Raw genomic sequence first — 19,486 nt, 5'->3', positions numbered from 1 at the left:
GGAGCACACCTCGAGCTCGGCCCCGGGCTGCGGCACCTCTCCTCCTGCCTCTCCGACGCCGAGGCCGGGGCCTGGGTGCGCTCCCTCCCGGGCGGGCGGAGCCCTTGCGCGTCCGCGAGGGGCCGGGAGACGGCCGTCCTTGCAGCACCCCCGCCCTGTCCTCCGGGCTCGCTCCTCGCCGGGTCCGAGAAGGAAGTTTGCTTTCCTAACCCTCTGTCGGGACAGCTGCCAGCACAGCGCCCCGCAGTCCTGCGCCCGGCTGCCCGCGTCCGGACTCAGCCAAGGCCGCGGGCTGGGGTCCCACTGGTTTTCAAAGTGGGGAGCACAGGCAGTGGGGCAGCGAGAGAGGGGGTGGGGTTCTTGTCGCGCCTCCAGTCACAGGGACATTTTTCGAAAACACTTTAGGGGGAAAGTTGAGTACCTCGCGTATTCAGAAATTAAGGAAGTGTCAGTACTGGGAACTCGGGACAGTTTTCTGCAGGCGCCACCCACACTGTGCCACCGCGGGGAAATCTGTGAGCAGGTGTGAATTTCACAGTACGGGGTGTAAACAATCTGGCGTTTTAAGTTAATGGCACAGTCACAGTAGCAACAGCATTCTCTTTTGTAAACAGAAAACAAAAATAGTTTTCTAATGTAACATACCCGGCTGGTACTGAAATGTAAGTCATTGTGAAACTTTACTGCTTTCCTAGTTGCCTTTAGCCCACTTTTTTTGGCATAGTTGACGCTGCACGATGCTTGACTTGTAGAAGAATGGATGAACTAGAGCAAGACACTAGCTGTTTATTTTAGTGCAAATTCTCAGTGATTCTGGTGCTGAATGCAGATTTGACACTAGGTAATGCCACTTTGAAATAAAGCTGGATGTTTTCGGGTACATAATCCCCACTGCTTAAGTAGGACGTACGTATTATGGTTTGATTGAAGTGGTTGATCAACTTCATGTAAAAAATCTGGCACAGCTCTCAAGATGTGCTTCCCACGTTAATTTCAGTTATTCACTGTTTCAAATTCTCTAGGAAAAAGTTTGAAAATTCTATCTTCTGTTAGTTATCAAATAATTTTCAGTCTTAAATACTTCACTGTCTGCTCCACATCCGCATGTTACTGCTGTTTTGGCCAGTAGTGATACAGCAATAAATAAAATCGCCAAAATTTCTGCCCTCCTGGAGTTTACAGTCGAGCGGGAAAAGACAAACTAAGTACATTAGAGAAAAAAGCCAAAAAAGATTAGTTTAGGACAGGGGTGGTGGTTGCTGCTGTTACATGAACATATTGGAAAGGGCAGTTTTTTCTGTTAGGATCAAATTCAAAAAGACCTCAACGAAGTGACACTTCTCCCCTTTTTTTGTTTTTTTGTTTGTTTGTTTGTTTCCTTTGAGGAAAAGCATTTCAGGCAGAGGTAACAAATGCAGGATCTGAGGTTGCAGGGGTGCTAGAGAGACCAGTTAGGGAGTTGTGGCCCTAGGTCAGGCAAAAGGTGATGTGACTTAAATAAGAGGAGGTTCAGAATCTGTCCAGTGTTGAGTGTCATATTGGCTCTGGGTTATGAGAGAAAGATGAGTCAAGGATGACTCTGAGGTTGTGGCTTGAGCCATTTACTAAGAAGGGAAAAATTTCAGGAGGATCAGGCTCCTTTAATGTGTCTTTTTGTATTAAGTCTGTAATATATATTGCGAAATATTTATGTACAAACTATGTCATGTCTGAGAATTGCTTTAAAATATTTCAGAAGAAAAAATGTGGATAATTGAAACAGTATTGGCAAAAGGTTGATACTTGCTGACGCTTGGTTATGGGTTCATGAGGTTTTATTATACTACTATACATTATGTGTGACATTTTCCATGGTTTTTTAAATAAAATATGTAAGGAAAAAGAGGTGGTTGCAAAATGGAACGTGAAATCTGGAATGCTATGTGGTAATTTTCAACAAAATACTGCATTCCCATTTCATTATTTAGTCAGTAACAGAGTTCCTGCTCTAAATTGAGTTGACCTAAGTGTTGTGCCAAAAAGTGCCAAGTTTCATGCTAAGAATAGTGTAAGAGCTATGCCAGTTCCTCATTACAAGCAATAAGATCAGCAGGAATGGAATTCAGCTTTAATATTTCTGAATAATAATTTCTATTCAAATAAAATTACACCTTAAGGAATAAGCCATTCTTTGGTTAGGCAATTGCCATACATTTTTTTCATTTCAGTTAAAAATTAAACATGTCCCCTGTTTTAAAAAAGTAAAATAGAACTATTCGAGCATATAAATGGGTCCCATCACTCCACTCCAACTCTTCTAAAATTTGTCTCTATAACTCAGGACTTTTTTAAGAATATTAAGGTGAAATGTATAAATGAATAGTAATATTCATTCTCTAACAATCCATTTGGCTGTTTTTGTTGTTCTTACCTCCCTCAATAGAATACTAGGATCCAGTATTTGCCTTGGTAAATTGATCATTTTATTAGTCTTAAAAAACATTTATTCTTAGAATCCTGTCCTTTTGGTCCAGATTCCTGCATATTAAATACTCCCAGCCTTGTCTTTTCTCATGTATAAATATTGAATTCCTATCAATTTTTTTTTTTTTTTTGGTCTTTTTGTCTTTTCTAGGGCACTCCCAAGGCATATGGAGGTTCCCAGGCCAGGGGTCCAGGTTGAAGCAGTAGCTGACAGTCTGCATCACAGCCACAGCAACACCGATGCCAGCCGCATCTGAGACCTACACCCCAGCTCATGGCAAAGCAGACTCCTTAACCCACTGAGAGAGGCCAGGGATCGAGCCCACAACCTCATGGTTCCTAGTCAGATTTGTTAACCACTGAGCCAGGACGGGAACTCTGACTTCCTATCAAATTTTTTTTTCCTGAATATCTTGTACTTTTCTAACTCTAGAGTTCTGAGTTCTGTTCATGTAGTTAAACTTGCCTTGAAAGCCCATCCCCACCCCCTCCACCCCCAAAGTCCTTCCCTCCCTCAGGGGTACAGCCTCAGGTCCATCTCAGACCACAGGAGCTTCATGTGAATTCCCCTGTCATGTTTCAATTTTGTATGATCATGTATTTTTCTTCTAATAAATTATTATGTAAGGTCTCTCAGAGCTCTAAAATTCTATTGCTCTATGATTTTGGCATCGTTAATAAGATTGTTTGTCCTAATTAATCAGCTCTGTTTCTTACTCCCTCTCACAACATCCAACATTTTTTTTAAATCATTTTAGCCAAACAAATAGTATATATGCAAAGTTTACACTTTGAATCACTTAGCACATTAAATAGTTGTTAATTTTTATTAATATTTTTCTAACATATCTGCTGACCATGAAGTTGATTAATGCTAGTCTAAAATATTAAACTCGTTAATTCAACCTGAGTTTGTTGAGTGCTGCCTCCTAGGTACAAAGATGAATGAGACCCACAATCTAATGACAGTTTTTCATAATTAAACATTCTTAGTAGTAAATATCCATATTGTGAATTACTGTTCTGTTCATCTGATAAATCTTTCAAGTGGGGGCATTTTTAGTTCAGAAGTGATAACACCAGCTATTTTCTGGGGGGAAAAGTCTTTAAACTTTAGCTGCAGGTTTGCCCCGAGCTCGCCTTTAATTTAGTAAGGACAGTGATGGTGTCAGTGGAGAGGTAGAGATGAGTAGGTGCCACCCTCCCCGGCTCCTGTCACATCCTGTGCGGTGGATTCCAGCTTGGTTAAACACTTTCTCCCCGGCCCTCCTGAAATTCCACCTCTTTTATAAAATTTACATTGTGTTAACATCACCATGTTTCTGGAAATTATATCATATTCAAAGTCCATAAAGCCATACGTTTTTCTTATTCTGTAAAAACTGCATGTGTAGCATTACTCAAAACTGTGTTCACATCCTTTGGTGCTGTTGACATTAATTTAGTAAACTACTAGATAGATGATTTGTTACTCTGATGTTAATCATGGATGAGCTTAGAACAGTAGTTCTCAGTCTTAGCTACGCTTACAATTACCTGAGAGATCTTACAGGCTGTAAGATTAACTGTAAGTCCAGTTAAGTTAGAATCCTTGGGATTGGATTTGGCATCGGTGTTTTGAAAGCTCCCCCAAGTAATTTCAGACAGCCGCCAAAATTGGGACCCACTTGAGAAGAATCTCCTTTACAGTTTACTAAAATATTCAGAATTCGTGTTACACATTTTCCAGCAAGAAGTTTAGATTACCTTGAGAAGATTACCCAAAGAATTGGTTGTTAGTTTCTATAAAAGCGACGTCTCTTTGATCACACAGCTTTTTTACTTACCGTCCTTGTCCTTTTCCTCTCTGGTAAAGCGGGGTGTTGAATTCAGGCTCCTTATTTTTTACTATAGGCTGCATGCCCATCCTGTAGTTAAGGAAGGGTTACAGTGCCTGTGATAATGTGACGGACTCAACCACAGTCCTTTTCTTAAAGCAGTGTTGAGAGAAAACAGAGAGGGGATTAAACTTTCTGTTCTTGGGTCAGCTTGCTGTGTTACTACTGAAATATTATGAAATAATAGTATATCAGGAGTTCCCGTCATGGAGCAGTGGTTAACGAATCCGACTAGGAACCATGAGGTTGCGGGTTCGGTCCCTGCCCTTGCTCAGTGGGTTGACGATCCGGCGTTGCCGTGAGCTGTGGTGTAGGTCGCAGACACGGCTCGGATCCCGCGTTGCTGTGGCTCTGGCGTAGGCCGGTGGCTACAGCTCCGATTCGACCCCTAGCCTGGGAACCTCCATATGCCGCGGGAGCGGCCCAAAGAAATAGCAAAAAGACAAAAAAAAAAAAAAATAGTATATCAAATTAAATTTTAGAGAACATTGGGTTTGGATTTCTATGATTTATTTTCATTCTGATTTTCACTGCAACTTATTTTCATAGACTTTTTAATTGCTAAGTGGCACTCCTATACATTAAAATACATGGTTAAAATCAACTGTAGTCTGTAATAAACAGCTCTTACACCAATTGACTACAAAGTCAGTAATGATTTTGGACTTAAATATGTTAAAAACTTATTTTTCGGGTAAATTTTTTTTTTTTTTTTTTTTTTTGGTCTTTTGTTGTTGTTGTTGCTGTTGTTGCTATTTCTTGGGCCACACCTGCGGCATATGGAGGTTCCCAGGCTAGGGGTCGAATCGGAGCTGTAGCCACCGGCCTACGCCAGAGCCACAGCAACGCGGGATCCGAGCCGCGTCTGCAACCTACACCACAGCTCACGGCAACGCCGGATCGTTAACCCACTGAGCAAGGGCAGGGACCGAACCCGCAACCTCATGGTTGCTAGTCGGATTCGTTAACCACTGCGCCACGATGGGAACTCCTCGGGTAAATTTTTAAATTAAATTTTTAAATTTTTCCTACTGAAAGGGGATCCTTTTTTAAAGAGAATTCTTTTGTCCCTCTGAAAAGATATCATTGTCATAATTGTGTGTGTTTCAACAGTATTATTAAGATCGTACACACTCCTTGAGGGCAAGATCCAGGCCATACTCTACTTATGTAGATCACATGCAGTAGAAGGAAAAATGTGTGTTCTCCATAAATACCTTTGAGAATATTTCTCCTTAATTTGGTTGATGTAACTCATCATTTTCTGTAGGTGATATATTCTTAAAAATATTTTAGAAAAAAATTATACATTCAGTAGTGTACTATTTTGTTAGCTTAATATGTTAAACCTTGTGATTAACAGTGGAAAAAAATCCTTAAGTCCTCACTATGACACAGTCATGGGAAATGTCTTTTTACAGTTATACACTGAAGTAGTAAAATTTAAATTTATTATATCAAGGTAAATATATGATAACATTAGCAATGTTCTTATGGCCTCAGCTGCATCACTGAAATTATGATTCTTGTCTGTGTAACAAGATTTTTTTCATTATTTGATATAAAATGCACAGTAACTGTTTTTCACTTTCAGAAAATGCAAGCAAACATCAGAATTTATTACGGGGACTTAAATACATTGCTCATGTGGGCTTTCCTACCAAACTCCTGTTTTCTAAAGAGACTTTCTATAATCAGACTCACACATACTTAAGGGTTCCTTATTTTTTTTTTGTTTTGTTTTGTTTTTACAGTTCTGAACTAAAATAGTAAAAAACTTATTCATTATGTATATTTGTGGAATCTTACTTTGTAAGTTTTTTTACATATTTTATGTTTCTTGCTCGGATTCATACAAATTAATGCCTTTGTTCTGTTACACTTTCACACTCTTTTCTCACTTAAGAAAAAGTTGTATTTAATGAGAGATACCCATAAGTTAGTGTCATGAGAATCACAGAGAAAATATTAAATAATTAAGCAAACAGGCCTTTTAACGTGAAGATAGAAATATTTTATTTTCCAAATAATTTAACTTTCTAATTGTTGGTTCTTTGAAATATTATTGGGAGAAAACTTGCCCTGACCTAACAGGTAACGGATAAACTCAGTGACTATTCCTTTAATTATTATGTATCTGTAAACGTTTGTTAGTAATTTTTAGCCTATACATTTAATTTCCAGTGTGTTTCTAGAATATGTTAGATTAAGCTTAACGTGACTTTACGTACTGAAAAAAATAGGCCTATAGGTTTGTTTATAGTATGTAGTTCCCGTTTCGCTCCCCTATAACAGAGACCACGTCTTCTAGTTGTTAGGGTGCCTTGCACAAAGACTGACCTAGTGACTACTGATTTTTAAATTACGACTCTGTTGATTATTTTATTAATCTATTCTTATTTATTAAATATAAATTAAGGCTATCTACCGAAAATGTTTACTTTGCGTGAAGCTGGCACTCATGATGTCCAGCATTACAGCTGGAATTTAGATCAGACGACTCTGCATTCTTCCTATAGATCTTTACATAGCTCATTTCTTATTCAGTCTCAGGTCAGTTACTACTGTTTCTCCAACCATCCACATCTTACTCTTCAAACTCCCGCTCCCCTTCCAGTCCCAGGTTGCATTCCCCTGCCCCTTTGAACCCTCCTCTGATTCACCTGCTCCCCACGCTCTCTGCAGAGTGAACTCTTCCTTCCTCTACCTTGAATTCATTAACTTCACTTAGTTAACCTTTCAGTCACAGGATCAAGATACTTTAGGAACTCTGGTTGGTCCTCCACCACCTTTTTATCTTTGTATCCTTATGGTCTAATGATTTGTGTGCTAGTGTGTTAGTTAGCTTCCTTAGGAGCAGAAACCTTGTCTGTTTTTTGACGACTGAAACCTATGTGGTTAGAATCATACTGAGCTCATATGTAGGTGCTTAATAAATATTTGTTGAAGAAATGAGTGCAGTGAACAAATAGTTACACTTATTTACTAAGGAGCTTTTTCTCTATTGGTAGATCATCCTTTATAAATGTTCACTACTGTTAGTTGCTTTATCTGGGAAGAAATCTTTAAACCATGGGATGCAGACTTGGAACATGTTAAATTCTCAAGTGTACCCTTGGAGGGTCTGATTTGCTTAGAATTTTCAGAGATCCAAAAAGAATACCAGCTTCCTCTCCTCAGAATTGGGTTGCGTAGTTACCCGGCTGACCTTAGGGTCAGTTTTTGATCTTCTTCCCAGTGCCTGTCCCACCCTAGTTACAGGAGAGTTTATGGGCTTAGGCAATAGCTTTGGAGCTGCTATTCTCAGTTCCACCCATTGGGTCAGGGCTTGGCTACGGGCCAGTCTTTAAAAGACCTAAAGCTTTACAGAAGCTATTGAAGCTATTATTTCTAGGCCCTGAACAAGACCTAAAGCCAGAGTTGTGCCAGAAGTCTAAGAAGAACATTCTCAAGTACCTTTCAGCTCAGAGTGCTAACTGATAATCAGTTGAAAGTATTAGGTCAAGAACAATGCTGAAAAAAAACAGATAATAAAATTTTTAAAAAAAGAACTGCAAAAATATATTTAAGAAATGAGAGGGGGGGAAAAAAACCCCAGGTGAACATTATATTTTGTTAGCCAGAAATGAATCATGACTAATGAGTATAGAATTAGTGCCAGTGATTCCCCTCTGTCATGATGGCGAGAAAGCACGTGGTCTGGAGGAAAATTACGCATGATAAACAACCCAAGTCATTGCTTCTAGTATTTAATTAAAAGTGTCCAGAAGTCTCTGTAAAATCTACGGAGAAATACCTTTATCTCTTTGTCTATAATGGGCAGTGCTGTCTTTCCTCAAAAACCAGTATGCTCAAGATAATAAAAATTGGTACGTTGAGTATATTTAACTCCATTTTATGATCTTTAAAAGATGCCTCTATAATAGGAATAGAATATGTTCCAAAAGTTAGTCCATAAATCAATTACTGGAACATAACTTGAAGAAACAACTTAAATGATAGTTTCCCAGAACCGTCCTGTAAAAGCCTATATAACTAACGACTTGTGATTAAGATGCCAGTGATAAAAAGCTACATTAAACATGAATAGCCCTTTTTTCATTCAAAATAATGACTCACATACATACCCTTGCTTAATTCCTAAAACGCTGTTAAGATATGTATTGTCTCTTTTTTTGCGGTGGAAGAACCTAAGGAACAAATATTTAAAAGCTTGCTCAACTCACACAGTTAGCAGTGCAGCCCGACTTGAGTCAGAGCCAGCAGAGTCAAAGCTGCTTCTCCCTGCCATTATGCTGTCCTACCTTTATGTGTTAGAAATATTTATATACTTCATATGCAGAATCGTATGCTAGATTTTCTGTAGCATTCATACCACATGTTTTAGCAGAACTAAAGATATGTGTTAACTGTAAGATAGGGTTATCCTAAGCGCCACCAAAGAGGTATGGATGAATTATCAGAGACATCAAAAAGTAGCATTCATATGCAACAGTTTACAAACAATCATTCCTATGTCTGGTATTGTTTGGATTTGAGTTTTCTTATTAGTTATTACTGTATAGATTCTTGGAATGTATTTGGGGGTGTGTTTAATTTTTTTTAATATATAATCAATAACAGTTCACAGAAGAAAAGCTTGGCCAGGCAGAGAAGACAGAATTGGATGCCCACTTAGAGAACCTCCTTAGCAAAGCTGAATGTACCAAAATATGGACAGAAAAAATAATGAAACAAACTGAAGTGTTATTGCAGCCAAATCCAAGTAAGAAACTTTTTACCTTTTATCTACATTATTGGCTAATCTTATTAAAAGGTACTGCTAACAGGTTTTTCTTAATGTTTTTAAAAAGTTTTAATGACTGTTGGAATAATTTTTGGTGCTGGCTTTGAGGTCTAGAGTTATTTTGTGTATGTGCTTTTGGTGAAGAAGAGGTCCTCGAGCAAACTGACAAACACCGTTTTTCAGGCCTTTGGAAAATCCTCTTGAAAACTCAGTTTCAGGCAGCAACTGTGAACTTTAACTTAAGCGGGTCTGTGAAGATAAATTAATCTTTCTCATCCAGAGGGAAATTACCCCTTATTACTTAAGGAAAAATTATATAGAAACTTGAATAGTTACAACTGTTTATTTTTAAGTTAAGTTTTACATTTTACATAAATTATTCCATTTGATTTTCAGACAACACTGTAAAGCTCTTTAAATCACCTAACTCAGTAACCTTGCAAATAAAGTGCACTGTGATTGTTTTAATTGAAACTCTCAACTTAGCTTTCTGTTCAGTGTAGCATAGCTCATTGGACGTGGAACTTGAACCAGAGCCAGGTGTATTGACACCCTTAGCTCTACAGAGCAAAACTGCAGGGGAAGAGGAGCAATAGCAGTTCCTGTTTGGGGAGTTCCCGTCGTGGCTCAGCAGAAATGAATCAACTCGTATCCATGAGGATGGGGTTTGATCCCTGGCCTCACTCAGTGGTTTAAGGATCCAGCATTGCTCTGAGCTGTTGTGGAGATCGAGGACTTGGCTCGGATCCGGTGTGGCTGTGGCTGTGGAGTAGGCTGGCAGCTGTGGCTCCAATTCAACCCCTAGCCTGGGAACCTCCACATGCTGCCAGTGGGGCCTAGGAAAAGCAAAAAAAAAAAAAAAAAGCAATTCCTGCTTTCCTTTCCCTTTTCCCCAGCATTATTGTTATTGTGACCATGGTGTGAAATGCCGTAAATTTACTTTCAGTTACTAATTTAAAGTTTCAAGTTTTAAACTTGATTGCTATTACATAAACCTCAAGCACTTCACAAAATATTGGTAATTCTGTGCCATTTTATAAATTTTGATGACCTTTTACAATAGTCCTGGGGTTCCTGTGTGGCTCCCCAGGTTAAAGATTCAGCACTGTCACTGCAGTGCCTTGGGTCGCTGCTGTGGTGCGGGTTCGATCCCTAGCCCAGGAATTTCTGCATGCCTCATGTGCAGCCAAAAAATAAATAAAATAGTACTTTCACACTTTGAGTGAGGTCTGTTATTTTTGGATACCATGTGTTATTTTGTATTCATTTTAAGGCTACATAAATTATATACCATGGCACCTAAGAAAAAAGAAAAGAAAGTAGTAGGCGTTTTTCCTCTTGTTCTTTATCCATAGTTCCTCAGTTATGTAGTCTGCCCTATAACGTGCTTTTGTGATTGACAAATAAGCTCGCCCTTGACTGGGAAACAGGGGAGTGGTGTCAGGAGAAAGAAGTTCCAGGGAGTCGTAGAATACAATTTGACGTGAGTGTTTTGAGTCTACAGTAATAATAGAATTGGTTTTGTGTTCAATTTGTGCTCTCATTATAAAGTTACACAGATTTTCGAATGGTTAGACTCAAACTTCTTTTTCCTATAAGTTCTGCTATTTTTATTTAGTGCATGATTTTGCAAAACCTAGGATTTTTTCAGAAATATACATTGCATTATAGTCACATTGCCTGCTTTTTAAAGATTTTATTATGACCTGTTGATGCCCTATTGAAATAAGACATTTATTGAAAATATACCAATGTTTTTTAACTGAACGAATCAACTTTAAACTTTTGACCAAATAGGTAGACAAGCAGCAAAGACAGGAATCACTCTTATGGTCAGAAAATGAAATTCTGAAATTTAGTTAACGTCTTCTAAGTGGTTATGTTTTGAACTGACTCATTTTAACCTAATTTAAAGTTTTTAAAGTCCTGGTTAAAAACTTTTCTGATGCTACACCAGAGTCCACCACAAAAGCAAGTATTGTCCCTGTTTTATGTGTTATAGTTAATGGTTTTGCCAACTCCAATTTGTTACTGGTTCAGCTCAGTTTTGAAATTTTCAGCACTCTATGAAACTTCCACTTGTGGAGGAATTAGGTGAGGTACTTAGAAGGAACCTATTTAACTTAGTTTTTTTTTTTTGGCTTATCATTTTAATATTTAATCATTTTTTTCTGGAAACTTTGACTTTTTCTTAGTTGTTTCTGGAATATCTCACTATTAGGCAGCAATGTAAATGTGAATTTCTTAAATACTATGATAACCAGGTGTTCCGATTTTACCGATTTTTTTCCTTTCCGTTTATGCTTATTTCTATTATTGCTTTTAACCTTTGTATTTTAAAAAATTTGTTTTGGCCACACCTGCAGCATGTGGTAGTTCCCAAGCCAGGGACCACACCCGAGCCACTGCAGTGACAACAGGAGAACCACAGGAGACCTCCTAAACTTATTTTTAATGATGAAATCTTTAGAATAGACATGTGTTCAGATATGTATGTACCTTAAACATAGCGGCCACGGGATCATAGTGCTGATCTCTGTAGAACTATTCCAAGGTTGGATTGTTCTATTCTCTGAACCCGCAGTGTTGAGCCTCTGAGAGGGAGATTGAGCAAGTGAGCAAACTAAAGCAGGGTAATAGTGTCAGAAGTATGTAACACTTTGGTTCCTCACCATGCCTTATGTCCATATTTTTATAGCTGGAAGTCCCTGAGTTTAAAATTGTGAGCATAGGGAGTTCCCATTGTGGCACAGTGGGTTAAGAACCGGACTAGTGTCCATGAGGATACAGGTTCGATCCCTGGCCTCACTCTTTGGGCTAAGGATCCAGGGTTGCCACAAGCTGTAGTGCAGGTGGTAAATGTGGCTCAGATCTGGCTTTGCTATGGCTGAGGCTGAGGCGTAGACCTGCAGCTGCAGCTCTGATTGAGCCCCTAGCCTGGGAACTTCCATATGCCACAGGTGCGGCCCCCCAAAAAAAGGAAAAAGAAAAAACCTGTGAGCATATATTCAAAGTTAAAAGTTAACACACTATATGAAGAGGGCAGAGGCAGCCTCACTAGATGTTAAATGAATACCAATGATTTTCAGAAACTTAAAATCCCATAAAATACTCATAATAGTTTTGCTTTATTTTAAAATGTTATTGTGCCGAAGTATTTTATCAGATTTCTAAAATATAAGTTTCTTAGAGCTATGTAATACTCTGACATGCAAATGGAAATTATATATTAAAATATGTACTTTAAAAACATGCGTATTTCGTGTTTATTTTATAAGGTGATAATGGCTAGTAGAAGAACAAAATAATCTTTTAAACACTTTTTTTTAAATCATTGGTTATTTTAAACCTTTCTCCTAGATGCCAGGATAGAAGAATTTGTTTATGAGAAACTGGATAGAAAAGCTCCAAGTCGTCTGAACAACCCAGAACTTTTGGGACAATATATGATTGATGCAGGGACCGAGTTCGGCCCTGGAACAGCTTATGGTAAGTGAAAGGCAAAAAGGTATGCCAAGAGGTATCTTTACTTTTAGATATTTTTACTACCTAGAGACATCAATAACATTTACCTAATAGTCGAATCAGTTTTAACGTCAAACTTTTTGTGTTAAAATTTTGGATGAAGCAAGAAGTGTAGGTGGCCACTAAATACAGTGTAATTTAATATTTATTTAAGCGTTCTGAGAAGTCACGCTATCTTAGGCCTACAAAGTTAAATAAATTCACTAGTATTCCCATTGAATCTTGTAGCACCTCAGTTACACTTCTTGTGATATATTGCAGTTTCTGTTTATATGTGTCTCCCTTAGTTGATTTTTCTAACTTTTCCTGGGGACTTATTTCTCTGGTAAAGTACCTGGCACATGCTAAGTATTTGAATAGATCACTGGTGCTTTCATTACATGACTCATGTCAGTAACGCAAAAATGGTAGCAGTGGTTATCTCTGCATGTTTGGGTGACATTTTATTTCTGTTTTGTTCACGTAGTTGAAATTTCCTATAATCATGTTCTACCGTAATGCCAGCTTTTAAAGTTGCGGCAGTGCTGTTTTTAATGTGTGACCCTTAAGCTCAGATATACATCTTTATCCCTCCAAGTCTCATTTTCTCAGAACATAAGACTACTTCAGATTTCTGTAGCTTTTCGTCCTGTTGGTCATGGCTAATAATTTTTTTTTTTTTAAGATTTCTATGAGAAATTGGTCTTTATTTGGATATGAAATGATAAGTCAATTAAATGATTTTCTACATAGATAGTCCTAATTTATGAAGTAGCTCATAGATTCTGGGACTAAATTAACATAGTTTTCATAGTCTGTATGTCAGGAGGAAGTAGCCTCCGTACTGTGTGATGAATGTTGTTCGTCCATTAGCTGGCTTGTAGATGTACAACCTTAAAACTTCTCCATTGTGTTCTTCAGAATGTAATTCAGAAATCTGAGGATGCTTAAAATGCCTATAGTTTCGTTTCTTTAACAGTTAATTTTAGAAAAACTTTATACATTGAACAGATTGGGTTTTGCCTGCTTGTGCCGTACCCAGGTGGATGCTGGCGTCGAGAAGAGAAGAAGGCCAAGCCCTTTCCTCCACCAAGCTGAGGGCCTGGTGGAGCATGAATATTCAAAGGACTTCTAGATGTTCTTCCTTTTTAATCTGCTTAACCTGTTTGCACCTGTAATAAGTCCATTGCATATACCCTGGTTACTGCAATTGGGCTTTGTGCATCTATCTATTAGTAATCGATAGTAGCTAACAGTGAGTACTTCAGGCATTGTGCTACGCACTCTACAGTATGTGTATTATCTCAATAAATCCTAACTTAAATCCCACTTGTAATATAAATTCCGTTATATCTGTGTAAAGACAAGGACACTGAGTCTTAGAGAGGTAACAGAGGCAATCCATGATCAGACAGCTGGTGATTCAGATGTAGCTCTGTATCCAGAAGCTGAACTCCTAACTAACTACTGTTACGTTATTACCTTCCTTACCAGCCGGGCTGATCTCATGCTAACGTGAAGGAAGGAAGATCCGCAGAACTAAAGCTTATTAGGGGTGGAACTCCAAGTAGAACCAGTCCTGTGGGTCTCTGACGCCATCTTCCACTGAATTTGTCCTGTTTAAGTATTAAGGTCCCCGTGCTGTAGAACAGACTTTAACTTACGATGCAAGTAGATGCTGTTAGTTATAGACACTTGAGATCAGTGCATAAATACAGAAATAAGAAATTTTGACTTGATCTACTTATTAAAATATTTTAAGCATTATGCTTTTACGAAGATATCTATCCTATTTGAACTGTGTCCGTCAGTGTTTATTGGAATAGCTGTCCTCCATCCTCCTCTTGTCCCATCGGTAGGTTTGGCACAGTTAACTGTGACATAAGGAGCTCATCTTTGTCATTTTCATTTAGATATGTATAATCCGAATAGTACTTTCGATATAAAACTACCTCAGCTACAGTTAATTTTTATTTGATTGTTACCTAAGTCAGCGAGTGACAACTAACTGTAAAGCAGATCAAATTGCTAATTTATCTTAACATGAGTTTATTTTCTGACATTATCAGACAATAGTAAAAAAAAGAAAAAAATTTTTTTTCCTTTGCAGGTAATGCCCTTATTAAATGTGGAGAAACACAAAAACGAATTGGAACAGCAGACAGAGAACTGATACAAACATCAGCCTTAAATTTTCTCACTCCTTTAAGAAACTTTATAGAAGGAGATTACAAAACAATTGCTGTGAGTTGGAAAATGTTCATTTTTTAGTAAAATAATTAGGATGTATATGCAGAGGTTTTAGTCATTTGCCCTCTTAATGACTTGTAGATGTAGCAGATGAGAAGGATGAGCTGGATGCATATGCCAACAAAACACAAAACAAAGTAAAGGGCTATTCTTGATACAGACTCCACTTTTTTGTTCCCATAGTGTTAGTGAGATGTCTTTACATCTATTCTTGTTCCTTACCAGCACTAAAATTGGTAGAGAAGTTCTTGGAATGGTTATAAAAATATGGCAGAAAATACCACCATAGGATAGCCATGTAGCTGTTCATTTAAACTGGGGACCAGAACCCTAATTACTAGAAGTATATTTCTCACTGGACTTGTGTCATTTTGTATCCCTAGCAATCTGTTATTTCTTTTCACACTGCTGTGTTTTATTGATGAAGTATTAAAAAAATAAAATACCACTTTCCTCAAACTAGTCTGTTAGTCTTTTTTTTTTTAGTTTTTTAAGTGATGGAGACTGGTGATCTCAGTGAATGATTTTTTTCTTATGATTTTTGCAAGACTGCTGTTTATTATAAATACGGCTTCAGATTTATTTTTTCAGATTTCTATCTTACACAATAAATATGTTTATAGTAAATTTTTCTCTGAATAGAAAGTATTTGACTTGAGACCAAAGGGAAAACCACAAAGATGGAATACAATTAAAAAGATATTATCAGTAGGATGAAATTTGGTATGTGAAATCTAAGAATTAATCAAATAGTGAATTCTTATAAACGTACCTATTATAAAGAAGTTTGAAGTTCCCATGAAGAATTCTAAGATACTGTAGTTGTTTGTTCTATAAATTTGAAATTCTGTGTGGTACAGTGGAGTTGCTTTTTTTCCTGTGACACAGGGTTTCAGGAGCTTTGCTTAAGGCCTCTCCCTACCTCCTTCACCACAGGCACTTCCTAGATTACCTGTAACAGGTTAAACAGTAGCACAGCCTGAGTGCTGCTGACAGTTTAGCTTGAATAATTCTTTGTTACTGGAGCTCTGTTGCAGCATGCCTGGCTTCTACCCAGTAGGTACCAGTAACATCCCTCCCCCAGTGGTGACCACCAAAAACATATTGCCAAATGTGCCCCCCTGCCAGGGCAGGGGGGGTGTGCAAAAATCACAAAATACCAGAACTGATATCCCTCCGCTTCTGTTAGCACTTGCCGTCTTTCCCAGATATTTAGGATGTCTCTATCCTTTTAAAGCTGGAAATGGAAAAGAGTCAGATGTCTGAATGATCACTTTATAGCCAGTTTTGTAGTCATTTGTTTAATGGAGAGGACTTTAAATGTGTATGCTCTTACTGCATTTTAGCATCATTTTTTAAGCTTTTTTTCTCCCCTGTCTTTATAGAAAGAAAGGAAACTATTACAGAATAAAAGATTGGATTTGGATGCTGCCAAAACCAGACTAAAAAAGGCAAAAGCTGCAGAAACTAGAGCTTCAGTAAGTAGTGTTTTTTTTTTTTTTTAATAGAAAAACATTTTTAAGTTAGTAACTTTGACTTGTAAAAGATTTTACTCGTATATCACGCAAGCTGCAGCCTCTCCCTACAGTGAGAACGTGACAGGGTAAGAGCCCCCAAAGCTGTGTCGTGGTTTTAGACAGTGGCGAGAACAGATGCGCCTTTTGGAAATAGATGTCTTACATTCCAAAGAGAAAAACAGTAATTAATACGAGAATGAATCAGGTTTGCGATTGCTAGTGTGCATCTTAAAAATGAGATGTGACTCTCCTTCCGCATGTAACTCAAACAGACTGAAGGAATTGTCACCAGGAATGGTTCCAAAATCTTTCAGACGGTGGCAGCATGGACTCCTAGGGGGCACTTTTGAAGGGGTGAAAACCCATTTGGATAATAACTCAAGTAATTTTTCATAAAATCAACCTCAGAATAGTCTTAAAATCGAGTGGGTATAAAATATAGTAGTTCATTGTTTTTAAGTATGTTTGTATGTGTACATGTATATATGTAACTTTCTTTAAAAGTTTTATTTATAAACTTCTTATTTAATCTGATATTTATACTGTTTATGTCTCTTTTCCAAAGTTTGGAGAGATTTGTCAGACTTGAGTTGGGACACCGTTAAGATCGCGTGATATAAACAAATATGAATTTGTTAGAGGAGGCTAACAAGTTTGTTCTTATTTTATCTCTGACGGGTGTTTTGTTAAGAGGTGTGACCTTCCCACTGCTTTCTGTCCCCAGCTCACTCCCACTACCACCCTCAAGCATCACTGTCTCAGAAGCGTATTACCCCCGTGCTGGTGGAAGGCTACTGTGACGTCTTGCTTGGGGGTGGGGGGGGAAGGGTTGAGACTTGGTTTAGAGTGAAATTTAAAACTGCTAACTTGGTGTGTTGGACAGTGATGTCTTATGAGATGATCTCAGCACCCTATGTGAGCAGAATAAATTGTTTTCTTCTAGAGAGTTTCCCTTTTAGAAATCCTGTATTAACTACTGTGGAGAGGAGCTATCTTTGACAAGACATTAATTTCAAAATCACTTGTTAATTCACCGCAGCATTTATTGTGACATCATCACAAAGAACAGCCTGACTTCCCTAAACAGGCTTTTTGTAGAATGAGAACCTTAAAAATGAACACTGGACACAGACGCTACTCGGATCCCACGTTGCTGTGGCTGTGGTGTAGGCCGGCAGCGACAGCTCCGATTCAGTCCCTAGCCTGGAAACGTCCCTGTGTCTTGAGTGCAGCCCTAAAAAGTCAATAAAAAAATGAACACTGTAGATGGCAAGAGTCTTGAAATTAGGATATTAATCTCTAAGTTGCTAATAATAAACTTGTATAGTGAAATATGCATTGGTTTTTAAGATGTTAATTTCATAATCAGAAAAAAATGTTAAATAAGGATCATTCGGAAGTAAATATTTGAACAAGAACAGAATCTCTTTGTTTGAAATGCCTACGTGTGCCCAGGGATCATGGAATAAGAATACCTGTTGTTAGGTGTCAGTACAAAACTGTAAGAAGCACTGTGCCAGGATAACGATAGACTAATTTTCACTTGGAAAAGTACCAGAAAGTCATAGATTTAACAGTATACAAGATCCTGTCATTTTTCCAAATTGTTTACTACTGTTGTTAAAATACATAAGAACCAAATACAGTAGTCAGAATTTGAGAGAGATCTCCTTTTGGTGCATCCAGAAAAAAATCTGGGCAAGTTTTTGTGCTGTGTATTGTAAAGGACAGCATTTTTTCCACAAGAATTTACACTTAAAATAGAAATGAAAGATTATACAAATGACTTTTTTCAACAATTTGTACACAACTTTTCTAAAATTTTTATTTTGCATAAAACAAAATTTAACTGTAGCCAAATATTAAAAATATGAGTCTAGACAGAAATTCAAATTTCCTGATTTTAGCTGTTGTTTCCCTCTAGATAACCATCTTCGAACTTTATAGCAGTAAGTCGGAAATACTTGGAAGGGAAAAAGTCCTCTTGGTTTATTATTACATGACGCCTTGAAACATGCCTGTTTTTATGGTCTTATTTTCCTTTCTCTGTATTTCTTTTCCATTTACATGAAGAATGCAGAAAAGTTGAAACCACTGGGTTCTCTGTTGGCAGCTGAAGAGGTTACTCTAACCTCAGACTTCCTTTGATTTTACTTCTTTAGTCACAGAACAGTTTGAGGAAGTTTATAGTCATTCTTCTATAAGCAAGGCTTGGGACCTGTGCATATCAGCATTTAAAAAAAAATTTGTTCCCAGAGTTCCTGTCGTGGCACAGTGGTTAACGAATCCTACTAGGAACAATGAGGTTGCGGGTTCGACCCCTGGCCTTGCTCAGTGGGTTAAGGATCCGGCGTTGCCGTGAGCTGTGGTGTAAGTCACAGACGCGGCTGGGAACCTCAGTTGCTGTGGCTGTGGCGTAGGCCGGCGTCTACAGCTCTGATTAGACCCCTAGCCTAGGAACCTCCATGTCACAGGAGCGACTCTACAAAAGGCAAAAGACCAAAAAAAAAAAAAAAAAATTGTTCCCTAGTTTCCTCATGACCTGTTTTCAAATTCCAGATTTACGGAATGCTAACTTCCTACACAGTGCTTTGCCGAGGAGGAGTTGATATAAATGCAGACTCTTCGCTGCCCTCAGTTTACAGTCTTGTAGAGTAGGTTAGGTTTTGGTGATGCAGCCCTGCCAGTGAGATTTGCTTCTGTCCTGATTTGTTGTACGCGTGTGCTGAAGAGTGGTAAGCACAGCAAAGGCGTTTCTGAACGATATAGCAATTACACAGAAAAAGCTTACCTGAGTATTTTACAGTGAACAAAAGTACAGTTTTGAAAACTGTATAAAGCTTACATCAGAGCAGCAAAAACAAACGTAAAGTATTATATTTGAAGGCATATTAGAGTTCCCTGCCGTGTCTTGGGTCGCTGCTGTGGTGTGGGTTTGATCCCTGGCCCAGGAAGCGCTACATGCCGCAGGTGCAGCCTAAACAAACAAACAGATAGGTAAGGCACTGCCACTGATTAACCTAATCCTGGACTTATATAAGCTCTTTAAAAAGTCATTGGAGTGTTGTTAATGGAAAGGGAGAAAATCC

At 38.2% G+C, this 19,486-nt stretch overlaps 1 protein-coding gene across 19 annotated transcripts in view; it reads left to right on the top strand.

The window, feature by feature from the left end:
* The window catches only part of SH3GLB1 (SH3 domain containing GRB2 like, endophilin B1), a 38,147-nt gene that overhangs the window by 971 nt on the left and 17,690 nt on the right, over positions 1–19,486 (top strand). For 15 of the 19 annotated variants that reach the window (XR_014842822.1, XR_014842821.1, XR_014842820.1 and 12 more), the window contains exons 2-5: positions 8,964–9,105; positions 12,487–12,615; positions 14,741–14,874; positions 16,266–16,358. Coding sequence is in view for 5 of the 19 variants with exons in the window: in XM_005663724.4 (XP_005663781.1) it covers positions 8,964–9,105; positions 12,487–12,615; positions 14,741–14,874; positions 16,266–16,358 (498 nt within the window). In the remaining 14 variants the exon portion in view is untranslated. The remainder of the gene's footprint in view (positions 1–8,963; positions 9,106–12,486; positions 12,616–14,740; positions 14,875–16,265; positions 16,359–19,486) is intronic. The other 4 variants (XR_014842825.1, XR_014842824.1, XR_014842823.1 and 1 more) reach the window with 1 other exon arrangement.

Source organism: Sus scrofa, chromosome 4, assembly GCF_054392235.1.
Source record: "Sus scrofa isolate SSC_HxYL_T2T_F1_AM1 chromosome 4, Sscrofa_HxYL_maternal_Yorkshire_Landrace_v2.0, whole genome shotgun sequence".
Lineage (NCBI taxonomy): Eukaryota > Metazoa > Chordata > Mammalia > Artiodactyla > Suidae > Sus > Sus scrofa.
The sequence above is the reverse complement of the archived record's forward strand: the minus strand, read 5'-3'. Positions and strand labels throughout refer to the sequence as shown.